Below are 14,754 nucleotides of genomic sequence, written 5' to 3' on the forward strand. Positions count from 1 at the left end.
GCTCAGGATGGGCCTCATTTATTGATTAGGGTGTGAAAAAAAATCGATTTCACTATATATCGCAATTTTTTGGGTGCCGATTTTAAATGGATTTTCTTTTAATTTGTTTTAAAAAAAAATATTTTTAATCAATTATTACTTTGAGACTTCTACACAGTAGTTTCAGTGAAAAGAAACTTGTAGCATTTTATTTTATAATTTCCTTTTTTTTAGTGAAAATGTGCAAAAACACTAATAAATGATAAAAAGGATGTTTTGAAGCGAACAGTTTTGGCTCAATTTGTCCTCTAAATGATCAATATCTTCTGATGAACATATACAGCAACTTGATTTTTCATCTCTACGTTTAATTTTGATAATAACTGGGTAGTATATATAGCAATATATCGTGATATCGTGATAATCTCGCAATGTGACCAAAGTATCGTGATACATATCACATTGCAACATCCTTGCCAATACTCATCCCAAATATTGTTGTGAATGTAGGAATGACAAATCAGCTCAGAATGAAACAGTTGACATACATATATACAACAAATGCTTCTCTCAGTCACTGTGATTATAGAAACAAACTAGGTTTTCAGTAATGCATGTGTGATATACAGTAAATGAGTCCTGAGCCTAACAGATACAGAGGCAACCTGTGCAATAAACAATGTTAGGAAAACACACCCAGTCACATGCTGATGAAAAACAGCCCTCAGGACATTTTAAAGTAGCAACTGTGAAATTCAAAAACATTTCCGTGTTTTTTAAACAGCTGCCTTCACTATTAATGCCATGGGTACCTTTATATCAAAAGTATTTGAAATAAATATCAAAGGCCTTCTTAAATTTCTGATAATGAATATAAATTAATTCCCTTTACATATCTACAATATATATATATATACATATATATAAAATTAATAATAATAAATAATAAATATAATAAATTAATAAATGATAATGCGTTTACATTTTTTGAAATTTTTGTCATTCTTTGTGAAGTAAAAAAAAATCAATATCTATCTATCTATCTATCTATCTATCTATCTATCTATCTATCTATCTATCTATCTATCTATCTATCTATCTATCTCTATATATGTGTAGCGGCCCCTTTAAGAACTTCCTGGGTGTGGAAACTGAGAAGTTTTTTTCTTTTAGGTGCTTGCTAGCTGACCGCGTCCCTTTCTACTGTTATTTGATAATTAGTGACGTTGTGGGGTTTTAAAATTGAAATAACATAGTTTTTACATCTCCAGTAGGTGCATATATAGTTTTCAGGGTAATTATATGGATATATATTGGGTTTATTGAGGCTAAAGAACAGACCGAGTGTGCTTTATTTTGAAAAGCAACGCGTCCGCAGGGATCTCTAGCCACTCTTCTTCTCCTGGCTGTGAAACGAGAAGAAAGTAACAAAGAGGAGCAGGACAGTAGTAGTGTCTACTACATGGTAAACATTATCTCAGGCAGGACACAGAGGGTCGGTGAGTCCGTGCTGTGGAGTGGTTTCCTCGGTGTTTCTCCAGCAGGCTCCCCGGGCCACCATGGTTTGTGCTGCGCTGACTGTGAGCAGAGAACGTGGAGGAGTCGTTTCATTCCTGCTTTAATGCACCGTGTGCGGTAGAATAGAAACAGCCTCATTCACTGCTAGCTCTGCTTGGTCCTGGTCCCTGGACATGGGTCACCCCACTTTGGAGTTTAGCGACTGCTACCTGGACAGTCCAGACTTCAGAGAGAACCTGAAGTGCTACGAGCAGGAGCTGGAGAGGACAAGCAAGTTCCTCAAAGAGGTGATCAAAGATGGCAACAGTGTGATCAACGCCATCAAGGGTGAGAAATGCATAGCAACATGTTACTGTGATGTGATGTGACGTCATATCAGCTGCCCTTCACATGTTTCATGTGGTTTGATTTAGTAGTGAAGAGACAGGCTGACCTTGAGGACCAGTGGACCAGATGTGTAGGTTACCATAGTAACCACAGCTGTCCACAGTCTCTCCTCCACCTGTGTGCGCGCGTGTGTGTGCGCGTGTGTGTGTGTGTGTGTGTGTGTGTGTGTGTGTGTGTGTGTGTGTGTGTGTGTGTGTGTGTGTGTGTGTGTGTGCGTGTGTGAGAGAGAGAGCCAGGGTCTCATAATTGATTAAATAATTACAATTGTGGCGTAATTACAATTGTAAATGAAAACATCTGTTGCTGTTGTAATCATAATCATTATTGAATTGGAGTTGAGTCCAGATCATTTACTTTGCAAGTGGACCGGAAATTATATCTATAGCTACAATTTAATCACAAACAAACCTGGTGAACCATGTTACAGTTCCATGGCTTACATATATGTAGTTAACAATTATTAGAATATGTTAAATTCAGATCAAGTTTTTTCACTACCTTTCAGTATCATTTTAACTTTTTTTTTTTTTTTTTTATTAAATGTAAATCTAGGTATACTGATAAGAAAAAAAAAAAGCTCAGATGCCCACATCAAAAATAGTAATACCTATATTTTCATTGATTATGAGGCCTAATAGATAGTATGATATGATAGATATAATATTTAGTGTATTCTACAGCTGATTATCATTAGAGATGCTAACATAAAGCTATTATCTTCATGTAGTTTGTATCTAGAAATTGGTCTTCTAAGCCTCAATTCTGGAAAATAAACATCATTCTGGTATGTTGAGTGTACGACAAATAAGACAGCACAGAGAATGTGTGTGTGTGTAGAGATGTTGTGCCTTGAATAGAATACTGTAACTGTGTTGATGTGGATTATTTTGATATCAGCCAAGGTTTGTGCCAAACATTTGAAACCAGCACATTGTTGAGGTAGTATTAAGCTTTAATTTGATATATAACAACCTTGGTTTGCATTTTTTCTGGATACAGAAGTAGCTTCAAGAAAGATCAGTTTTGGCTTCATTGATCACAATAGCAATAAACAGTGTTTTTAGGGTCATAATAAAAACATCATCATGGGATGCATGGTAGGTCATCTGGGCTGCTGGCCTACTAACACAAGAGGAAGGTTACGTTTTATGGGTTTTTTAAATTTTTTTATTAAAGGTTCAGTAATTGTGAGTAATTGTAATTGAACTTTAGTAATTGAGAATGTAAATGTAATTTACTTTCAGGAGAAAATTAATCATTTTAATTGTGATTGGGGAAAAAATGCTGGTCACCGCAATCATAATTTAATTGTAATTGAACATGGATGATTGTAATTGAAAAATGTTATTGACTCCAACCCTGGTGTGTGCTGCTGCTGCTGCTGCTGCTGCTGCTGCTGCTGCTGCTTGGTGCTGATGCGTGGGATCATCCACTCTGTGACATCAGCACACAACACTAGACATGTGTAGAGCATCTGAGTCTGCGTGGCACCCACCACAGAGGGAACACTGTTAGTTTTGTTCTACACTCAGTCTGCAGCGTGACCTGATTTTCACCCCAAAATACAAAATATCTTTGTGTTGGAATTCTAACCAGTGTCCGAGGATGATGACCCACTCATTTTATGATCACCCCGTGTCCTCTGAGCAGTTCTACTACCGTATTATATAGTGTGATGATAATGGATGGCATCAAATCCCTTGAAATGGTCTTCTTCTTGTTTCTTGACAGCTTATTCCGTGGCAGTGCAGAAGTTTTCACAGACACTCGGTGTGTTTCAGTTCGACTTCATTGGAGACTCCCTGACAGATGATGAAATCAACATTGGTAGGTCAATTTATGGTGTTTTCTGCTTTAAAACCTCTGGGTGAGACCTTGCAGAAGCAGTATACAGGCTGATCTGAGTCTAACCATGATCTATGATGGTTCACATTAATCCTGTGCAGAAAAAATGACTGGTCTTAACTAGGCAGTACTTAATATTGACTGAAGTAATAAAAAAGCTCATAAAAATAGTGACTAGAATAGACTATATACAGTATATTACATTGTTTGTTACAGGGTTTTTAGTGCCAACACTAAATTATTTGCACACTCAAACACATGCTTAATGTTGACTGGGTCACAAAGAAGACAAATGTCCCAACATTATTAAACTCTTATGCATTTGCAAAACCAATCTTTTCCTTTCTTCTGGCAACTGGTTTTTGCTGATTAAACACGCCTTGGAGCTTAATGATACCTGAATAGAAAACACATGCAAACAGTATATGAATAAAAGGGCCTACAAGTATATAAAAGTAGTTGGTATTTTTTCTTATTTTTGATTAATTTCCTGCCTCAGAGAGTCATTGTCTTTGTGTGTTTGTGTTTTACTCCGCAGCCCAGTCATTTCAGGAGTTTTCTGGACTCCTTCAGGAAGTGGAGCATGACAGGATGATGCTGGTAAGTTACCAGTTTCCTCAAGGCTCTCCCCACATTCTTCCTGTTTTTCGTTTATGATATTATACTCTGAAACAATTTCACCTCATAACATCTAACTCTGTTTTTAGCTGATGTAAGCAGTAACCACAGGCAGAGTTGCTGATTGTGTAAATATCATGTCTGCCTTAAGCCATGTTGGTGAATGTTATTGTGTCACTTCCTTTATTTATTGTCTTGTTTCCCTTTTTGTCTATTGATTCATATTAGCTTGTTTGTTGCTGTATGTTGGTGCACACACATTGAGTCGGGTCTGAAGTCTTAAATCTTTAACGTCATCAAGAAACTTGTGACAACATAGGAAACAATTCTTAATTTCCAGTTAGACTGGAATTTCCACCTACGGACAAAAGCTGTCAGGTGGATTATTTGAGGGCCTTAAGCGGATGAAAGTCAAATGTTTTACACAGCTAATTTTAAGGGTATGAGTTTTCTCCTTTGCTGTCTTATACCTGAAAACGTTGATGTTTTTGAGTTATGATGCATCATAGACCATGATCTTGCTGGATTTCAATGTAGTGAGAGATGCTCTGTTCTCATTCAGGTTCAGAATGCTTCTGATCTGCTCATCAAGCCCTTGGAGAAGTTCAGAAAAGAGCAACTCGGAGCGACAAAGGTCGGTGGTAAAGACAATGTTAAAGCTAAAGTCACACAGCAGGGTACAAGTTCTTTCAATGGCCAAAGCCACCACACATGTTCACCTTTAAAGTCACATTACAGACACTAGTTTTGAAGGACAGAACACACAGAAAGACTGTGGCTTGAATCCACTTCTCTTCAGGCCTGAGGCAGCATTGTAAACCTCTAACATAGTGTGATGGGTAATCTGTAGTGGTTTAGATCCATCTGATAACAGGTCATGTTACTGTATTTTACAGGTGATCATTACTCGTCACAATGATATTTCGTTGATTTGTTTACTTGATATAAGGTTCATGCTGTTTTGCTTATTTTTATCCAAGGTTTTGTGTGTTTAAAATTCATTTTTGTAAATAAAATGTTTTAATCTGCCTGGTTAATACGGGATTTTGTGTTTAGATAGGGCCAGAAAATTTCTGGCGAATTTCCACGAGAATTTAAGCAATTATTTATTGCAATTAACTAGAATTTGGGAGTATTTACTATTTTTAAATAACTCTCATATCCAAACATAAAAAATAGCATAGTTGTGAAATAATACAATAAAAAAAAACATTTCAACAGATTTATTTGTAAGTAGAACTTTACAATTGTATTCTTGTTTTTTAGGACTTGCAGGAAGTAATATGATCTTAAACATAAAAAAGGGGGGAAAAACTAAATACCTGTATCATTGAAAATATCGATGGCATAAATAGCGGCACTGACACCAATAATTCCTGCACAAACAGTGCAGTTTTTTTTTTTAAAATTACAATTCACAAGTATACTTTAAGGGTGTGTGATCTGACGATATTAGGAGATCGTAGAACCGTCTGCAGTTCACATTTTAACCCTTGCGGTGCCGTGTCTGCGTCTGTGGTCCTTACACAGCACATTCAATGGTTTTTTTCCTCTGCCAAATCACACCATTTGCTAGTCAGCATTACAGATCTATTAAGTGCTTCAACGGGGCAGAAGTACGCTCCGCTCCCCTCCAGTGCACGGACACAGAGTTAGCTGTGCTGCTTCCTCCGTGTTAGCGACTGTCTGTCAGAGGTTCAGTACAGATGTCAGTCTGTCTGTTAAACTCCATCAGTTCTGAGTGTTGAAGCACTGAAATATGTTTGAGAAAACACTGCATGTGTTTCTCTTCTCTAACTAACGCTCTGTCGCTGCGCTGTAGCAGAGAGCTGCTGCTGCTGCTGTAGTTTACGGGGCTGTTTCCATATTCTTAAAGGGACAGTGTCCTGAATGTGATTTACTTTCAAACAGAGCTGCCCTGAAAAAAGCAACACTACATCATTTAATCACATTTGAGCCTTAATGAAGGAAAAAGTCAAAAGTGACACAAAATGTTGAAATTGTGCTGCTAGTGATTAATAAAAGGGTCTTTGTGGCATTTTTCTCCACTGACTTTGACCCATTATTGTTTTTCTTGTAAAACTATTGAAAAAATAAATAAATAAATGGAGTTTATTTCACCTATTGCCATTTTGAGGAAAATATAGAGATATGAATATTAGTCCATATCACCCAGGCCCAATGTAACCAAAGCAGTACGTTTTATCTTGTAAAGGATATTATTAACTGTGTGAAATGAGTTTGAAAAGCACTGTGATTTTATTAATATGTTACCTCAATAACAAATAGAAATCACTAGACTGATATGTAGTTATGCAGCAAGTGTTGCCAATGCTAATGCTACACCACTTTAGTTAAACAAAGTTTAGACTGTGTGTGACTAAAATAACTTGTCAGTCTTTTTGTTTGATGTTAATTATACTAGGAACTAGTCTGATGAATTGCTTACATACAATTAAAAAAAAAAAAAGAATTGATAATGACCTTGTCCTAAATTATCTTTAATTCCTTTTTTCCATTTAGGGCAATGATTTGAAGTAGGTGATTTGGTTTGTTTTATTGGTAAATAACTTTAAAATAGTCTAAATGATTTGAATGAAAAAAATCATGATAAAATCAAGATCGTGATTTCACAAAGAAAAAATCGTGACATGATATTTTTCTCATATCGCCCACCACTAGTATACTTGCATGAAATCTGGTTGTTTAAGTCAAGCTGATGCTAAAATACATTTACCCTACAATATTTAACATCTCTGTTAAGGGCCTATTTATTATTCCCATGAATGTTCATGGAAAGTTTCCAACTATACAAATTTGCATAATTTTGCAACCCTAAAAAAATGATATATATATATGTATATATATATTTATGTTAATTCAAACTTTTCTTATTTATTTTCAAACTTTCATATATACAGTATATTGAGATTTTTATATATGTATTCAGACTTTTCACTTATTCCATATATTCCCAGAGTCAATAAATATACTGTATATTTAATTTCCTAAATGTTTTTTATTTTTTTATTTAATATTTATTTACATTTTTTTTGTTGGTTTTTTTCAACAGACCACGTTCGGTCACATTGATATGTTGCAAACATTTACATAATCAGTCAATTATAATCTCACAGTAGAATTGAAAAACACAAATACAAACCCCCCAGAACCAAACAGAAAGAAAGGAAGAAAAAAAAACTGAAACATCCTAAAAACATCACAAACAGGAACACATCAGCCATTACACATTAAGAAAAGTTGAGATTTTCCATAACCTCCACCCTGGTCACACATCCCTCATTTTTAGATGTCTAGGACACTCTGAGGGATTGTAATCCTTTGGACATGTTGAAGGAAAGGACTCCAGATATTGCGAAATGTCTTGGATAAGCCAATGGTTGAAAGCCAGATCTTTTCCAGTTGAATGAAATATAGAATGTCTCTTATCGAGGGAGTATGAGAGGGAGGTCGACTCGATTTCCAGGTGATCAGTATGAGTCGTCGAGCCAAGGGAATTGTAAATGCTATAACATCTCTTTGGGGCTTGTGGAGTGACGCTTGAGGAGACACCACTTAATTGGCCTCCCCACAACCACCGACAGAGGATCAAAAATATTTGTCCAGTATGTACAGAGAGGACAGAGCCAAAAAGAGTAAATCAACTTAGCTGGTGACTGCTGACATCGATCACATAATGGTGACACATTCTTGTGCTTTTGTATTATAAATACGATGTATCATCTTACGTTGAGTAAGACCATGCCTTGCACAAATTGAAGATTTATGTACTCTGTTTAGTATTTCTGTCCAAAGCTGGTCTGGTATCTTCATCCCCAGATCCTCATTCCAAATAAAAGGCATCTTATAGAATTAAGAGACTGTGGGTGCATTAAAATGATCTAAAGGATCACTGGGCAAGTTGGAACACTCTGGAAATGTGCAACAAGCAAAACTGTGGGCCCGTAAATACCTAAAAAACTGTTGTTTAGTAAGCGAAAAGGAATCTGAGAGCTGCTGAAAAAATGCAAAGGTCTTTAAAATTTTTAATTCCCAAATTGGACCAAATCAGGAAAGCATTGTCTGTTTGGTATGGTGGAAAAATATGGTTTGCAACCAGTGGAGCATGAACGGATATCGACTGTAGACCAACGTGTTGTTTAAACTGAACCCAGATCTTACAAGTGTTCCTATCAGGTGAAATGGATGAATGAATGGTTGCATGTACTAGAGCATTCAATGATACAGGAGAGGCAGACTTGGTTTCTAAAACTAGCCATGTCGGGGTGGGATTAAGGGCCTCAACTTCAAGCCAGTATTTTAAGATTTGAATATTTGCAGACCAGTAGTAAAAATCGTTAAATTAGGCAAAGCCATTCCGTCCAGATGACGCGGTCTTTGCAAGTACAGTTTTCTTAGCCTGGCAACCTTTTTGTTCCAAATGTGCTCCCAAAATCAAACTATCTGACTTGTGGAAAATCTTCTGGGGAAGAAAAATTGCTAAGCACTGGAAAAGATAGGAAAACCAGGGGAGGATATTCATTTTCACCAAATTGATTAGAGCAGACAGAGATGCATTGAGCATAGACCATTGTTCAAAGTCTTCACGGAAACGAGTGAAAAGTGTCTCAAAATTGGCTTTATATAAAACTGCATAGTTACGTGTGACGTGGAAAGATATATAAAGCTATGCTTTTTATTTAAATTCAATTTATAACCTGATATTTCACCAAATGAAGTGAGAGTCGTAAGGGCAGCAGGAATAGAAACAGTCAGATTGGAAATGTACAAGAGCAAATCATCAGCATAAAGAGAGACCTTCAGCTCTATACCATATCTCTGAACACCACTAGTAAAGGTAATAGAACGTATAGCTACAGATAGAGACTCGATGGCCAAGGCGAAAAGTAGTGGGCTCAGCGGACAACCCTGTCGAGTAGAGCGATGTAGACAAAAATACTTGAAGCCATGGGTGTTGAAGCCTAATCCAGGAAATAATTTTTTTTTTTAAAGGTAAATTTCTCGAAAGTGTAAAACAGGTAGTCCCACTGTATTCTATCGAAAGCTTTTTCTGCATCCAGAGATATCAGAGCTTTGGGAGAATTGGAGGTGGAAGAGTTTTAGATGACATTAAAAAGGTGCCTGAGGTTGGAAAAGGAGTGTCTGTTTTGGATAAATCCGGTTTGGTCTGGGGAAATAGTTGATGTGAGTATAGATTCAATGGGATCAAGATCTGCGCTGGATTCTCCATTTCTTAGTTTCTAGCCAGTTCTTTGTGGATTTCCTGGTATGCCTTGGTTTATTGTCATGTTGCAGGGTCCAGTTTGGCCTCAGCTTTAATTTTCTGACCGATGGTCTCACATGTTCCTCAAGCACCCTTTGATACAAAGTAGAATTCATGGTGGATTGTAGGATGGTGGTGAGCTGACCAGGTCCTACTCTAGCAAAGCATGACACTCAACCCTCCATGCTTCACAGACGGTATGAGGTTATTATACTGGAATGCTGTATTTTGGTTTACGCCAAACTTGTCCTCTGTTCTGGTGTCCAAATAATTAAATTTTGGACTCATCTGTCCAAATAACATTATTCCAGATGTCCTGGTTTTTGTCAACATTCTCTCTGGCTAACTTCAGTCTCGCCTTGATGTTTCTTTTTGAGAGCAAAGGCAACCTCCTTGCACACCTCCCATGCAAGGTAAACCTGTGCAGTCTCTTTCTGATTGTAGAGGTTTCACATCAGCAGTAGCCAGAGCCTCCTATAGGTCCTGTGATTACATTTTAGGGTTTTAGGAGACTTTATAGCATATTGCCATCTGCTTCAGGGGAGAGTTTGCTTTGATGACTAGACTTGGGGCGTGTTGGCTGTTGTTTTAAAAGCTCTCCACTTGTAGACTATTTTCCGGACAGTGGAATGGCTGATTTCAAAATATTTTGAGATCTTTTTAAATCCTTAATCCGTGTACTTTTCGTTCTTTGTTTATTCCGTTTTAAGGCCAAATAAAAATAACATAAACAGTGTGGTTATTTAGTTTTACTGACTTATAACCAAAACACAAATACAGGAAAATCAAAAACCAGATGAGCAGTTTTAAATTTAAATCTTATGTTTGTGTGATATTTGGATGTTTAAAGGGAAACTATGACGAGAGCTTGATGTTTTAATCTCACCTCACAGAGGGGACCCACAGACAGGGGTGGGGCCTTTTCCTCCAGGAAACAAAAGGAGCAATGCATAAGTCACATTACTGATGAACCGGTGAATTGAAATGTTGTTGATAAGATAAATAATAATTAAAGAAAAGGATTTTACGTAACACATGCACATGATATTTGATTAAAGGAACCAGAGGTGTTGTAATTAATCTACTTGTTCTCCTTGTTTCTTGTGATCAACTTCCATGTGTGTTGACAGCTGCCATTAGTAGCTAGCGGTATTATAATGTGCATAATATATATATATATATTTTACTGCCCTCAAAAAAGCTGTAATTGTTTTTGCAAAAGTGTCAAATTGTAGAAGTTTTAACATCTACTCCTCACACCAGCCTCACAGTCGATAGTCAGTCACCAGCTTAGCTCGATACTACTTGGACCGTAACACTGTTTGGTAAAGTTGGCACGATGTTCACACATTTGGACTTCCAGCATCAATAACTCTTTAACGAAACGTCATTGACACACAAATTATGCCTCTTTGCCATCGGTGTGAAGTGGACAACATGTTACAAGATCATTTTTATCAAACGCAGCAGAGTAAAAGTCTGCCCTCGTCTTTGGGTCCACTCTGTGTGGTGAGATTAAAATATGACGCTCTTGTCCTAGTTTCCTTTAAATGTCCAAATATCACACAAACAGAAGTTTTCATTTTAAAACAGAAAAATGCTGCTTGTCTGGTTTTTGAATTTTCTGTATTTCTGTTTTGGTTTTAAGTTGGTAAAACAAAATAACCACACCTTTTATTTGTTATTTTGATTTGGTTATAAAACAGAATAACCAGAGAATGAAGGAGACACGGATTGTCCTTTACCAGACTCAGGCTGCTCCAATTTTCTTTTTGAAGGCCTCAGACAGCTTTGCTCTCACCATGGTGCTCACCCTCACTTCAACAGTCAGGAGCACAACAAACAACATGTTTGAGGTTTAGACAGTGCTTACTTACTTTAATCTCCCATTATTGTTAAAATGTCGATTAACTATGTTAAAAATATGTTAAAAATGCTATGATTAATATAATATATATATAATTATATTTCATCATGTTGCACATGATTTTAAAACTTACCTTCTGTTATTGTAATGAATCATTAAACTGTCATTTATCTCAACTGATTATTTACAAACTGTGTCATCAAGGCCCATAAAGACTTTAATTTGAACTGAAAGTAATCTGGTTGAATGGCCATGTCATAGTTTTTGCCTTTTTTGTTTTGTTTTTTTTACTACAGGAGAAGAGGAAGAAGTTTGAGAAGGAAAGTGAGAAGTATTACTCCCAGCTCGATAAACATCTGAACCTTTCCTCTAAAAAGAAGGAGACTCAACTCCAAGAGGTTAAAAGATGACGCTGACACCGGATTAGTTTCACTTCTGATGTGAAAAGGTGATTTTTTTTGAATGAGAGCTTGAGAGATTTTCCTTGTTTTTAGGCTGATGAGCTGCTGGAAAAGGAACGCGTGAACTTCTACGAATCATCTGTGGAGTACGTCTACCAGATCCATCAGGTGCAGGACAGGAAGAAGTTTGATGTAGTGGAGCCGGTGAGCACTCCCTGTGGTTTCTCACACTTCCTCTTTTAAGCCTATAACCAGAAATAGAGGAAATCCTGACCAGAAGGACAGATGTGTGGCTCTCAGTTTGTTTGTTCTTCTTCTCATCGATACTTTCTTTGTTTCCGTAATTGCACAGGTGCTGGCGTTCCTTCAAAGTATTGTAACGCTCAACAACCTGACTGTGGAGATGACCCAGGATTTCATGCCTTACAAGCAAGAACTGCAGCTCAGCCTGCAAAATGTAAGAAGTAGCATCAAATGGAGGTTTAATGTGATTGTTATTGATCTGTAACGCACTTCTTTGTCTTGACTTCCAGACAAGAAATCACTATGAGAGCACTTGTGAGGAGATAGAGGAGCTGATGAATAGAATGAAACACAGATCTCAGATTGAAAAAATGCAGAGCTTCCTTCCGATGGAGGGTTATCTGTACTGTCAGGAGAAGTGTAAGTTGATTAAGTGCATTAAAGGTGATTGGTTGCATTTCATGTGATATGGATTCAGACAGCGTCTTTGATTCCTTCAGGGGCTTTGGGTATGAGTTGGGTGAAATATTATTGCAAGTACCACAAAGAGGATAAAGTGCTGGTGATGATACCTTGCGAACAGAAGACGACAACCAAACAGGTGAGTCACATTAAACCACACGTGTCAGAGATGTAGGGCAGTTGTTCCCAAACTGTTTTTCGCCACGCAATTCACAACAGGTCTCGTATAGAAACTGTGAGAGAAGCAAATTTGTGCACAAATTAACATTCCTGACTAGTTTCATCACCATTTCTGCATCACCTTATCTTATCTTGAATAGGTAAATCAGCAATTTTGTTTCATGGATGTGTTATTGAAAACTTAAACACATGTTAGAGACTTTACCAACAGTGGTTCCCAAACGGTGTGCCTTGAGGCAAGTCCAGATGTGCCGTGGGATTTTGTGACAACCATACTGTTGCGGCGATCTGCCTGAGTGCTCCGAGCGCGTGGTGTGCAGTGATGTCATTTTTTAACCAGGCAAAAATAAACCAGGCTTAATGCTGGGTGCATGTGCTGCTCCAAGCGCATGCCGGCGGCCGCTCATATTGCTCCATGTGCGCGCATAATTTTTCGCGGCACACCTCAACAGGTGAGCGCAAACGCACTGATGAGAAAGTCACTATAAATGACCTTTGGCTGTGCGCAACGGAGCTGAGAACACCTGAAACGTGCACTGCACAATACACACGGGAAAGGGATTGAAACCAATTGAAGGGCTACCGGTGAGTTCATATTGTTGTTAAAACTCATCATTGTATAATTAATTTGCTGAGTTAATTAAGTTGTTTACATGAGAAGAGGAAATTTGTTTAAAATTTGCTTAAAACCTTGTTTATGTATTTAAAGGCTAAAATAAGTTAGTATTTAAAATATAGGAAATTTCTCTTTAATAAAATTCAGAGTGAAAATATTTAAATTATGTATGAAAATAGTATAATATAAAAGTATTTCTGTTGAGAAATTCTTAATTTAAATTGAAATTATAATATCTATATTTGATATACAGTAAACATAAGTAAAATGGTTTCAGGTTATAAAAGTAGACTTTTGGTTAATGGCCTAATTTTATAGATTACTTACCTGCATTGATTTAATAAAAAAGTTTAAAACATACTTTTACCAAATTAAATGTACTTACCTGAAATTGTGTTTGTACTTACCTTGTTTGATGAAAAATGATGAAGTTATTTGCATTTGGTTTGTGTTCTTGTCACTTGAAAGAATCTTTTCTCTCTCTCTCTCTCTCTCTCTCTCTCTCTCTCTCTCTCTCTCTCTCTCTCTCACACACACACACACAGTTTAAATTAACAGACTCTTTACTGTTCTAAAAACATCTCACACATTAAAAACATCTCTTTACACTTACATTAATGTGCACAAAGACGAGCTACACAAAAGCAGAACGATATATATTGATCCAGAAATTGAACGGATCTTACCTTAACTTATAGGCTCAGTGTTCTCCTTTGTTTTCAAGTCCCTTTGAACCTCTATCCATGGTGGTTTTATCATCCAAGAGAGTCTTCATTTTTAATTTAATCCACTGCTATTTGGTCTTTTTACATTTTTCTCTCTTCTCTTTTCCTTGTGTCGATTTCGTTAAAACAAAGCGGCATCTTTAATGTTTCCGTCACGTGTGATTAAAGTTACCGCAATTTGCCGACACTGGCCGTAAAGAGCAACTTCTTAGCTTTCATAAACTGTTGGAATTTCTCCAATAGAGCAAATATGAGCAGAGTTACGGTCATGTGAATTACAGTGTTGCGGAATTCTGGGAAACCGAGTCCGTTTGTATAATCCAGCCGTGTTATTGTGTAAATCAGGTGTTCTCAACCTTGGGGTCAGGACCCCATTTGGGATCACGTGACACTGGGAGGGGGTTGCCAAAAGAAACTAAGAATATTTATTGAACAATTTGAGCCCATTTTTGCAAATTTTTGCCCAACTCCACCAAACTTACCATATTTTATTATATTTTCATAACTTTTTCTTGCCATGTTTTTGTTCTTTGTAATGCATTTTTGCCACATTACTCTCATTACATCCACTTTCAAGACATTTTCCAGACTTATAAACCATTTCCATTGCTTTTCCTACCTAATGTCAC

At 36.9% G+C, this 14,754-nt stretch overlaps 1 protein-coding gene across 1 annotated transcript in view; it reads left to right on the forward strand.

Annotated features, from left to right (window-relative positions):
- The first annotated feature begins 1,129 nt into the window (after positions 1 to 1,129).
- Positions 1,130 to 14,754, forward strand: part of ophn1 (oligophrenin 1) — a 38,127-nt gene continuing 24,502 nt past the window's right edge. The window contains exons 1-9 of the mRNA XM_028466908.1: positions 1,130 to 1,824; positions 3,616 to 3,711; positions 4,268 to 4,329; positions 4,910 to 4,981; positions 11,795 to 11,896; positions 11,993 to 12,103; positions 12,252 to 12,356; positions 12,433 to 12,562; positions 12,643 to 12,743. Coding sequence (XP_028322709.1) covers positions 1,671 to 1,824; positions 3,616 to 3,711; positions 4,268 to 4,329; positions 4,910 to 4,981; positions 11,795 to 11,896; positions 11,993 to 12,103; positions 12,252 to 12,356; positions 12,433 to 12,562; positions 12,643 to 12,743 — 933 coding nt within the window. The 5' untranslated portion in view covers positions 1,130 to 1,670. The remainder of the gene's footprint in view (positions 1,825 to 3,615; positions 3,712 to 4,267; positions 4,330 to 4,909; positions 4,982 to 11,794; positions 11,897 to 11,992; positions 12,104 to 12,251; positions 12,357 to 12,432; positions 12,563 to 12,642; positions 12,744 to 14,754) is intronic.

The sequence above is a fragment of the Gouania willdenowi genome, chromosome 14 (assembly GCF_900634775.1).
Source record: "Gouania willdenowi chromosome 14, fGouWil2.1, whole genome shotgun sequence".
Taxonomy (NCBI): Eukaryota; Metazoa; Chordata; class Actinopteri; order Blenniiformes; family Gobiesocidae; genus Gouania; species Gouania willdenowi.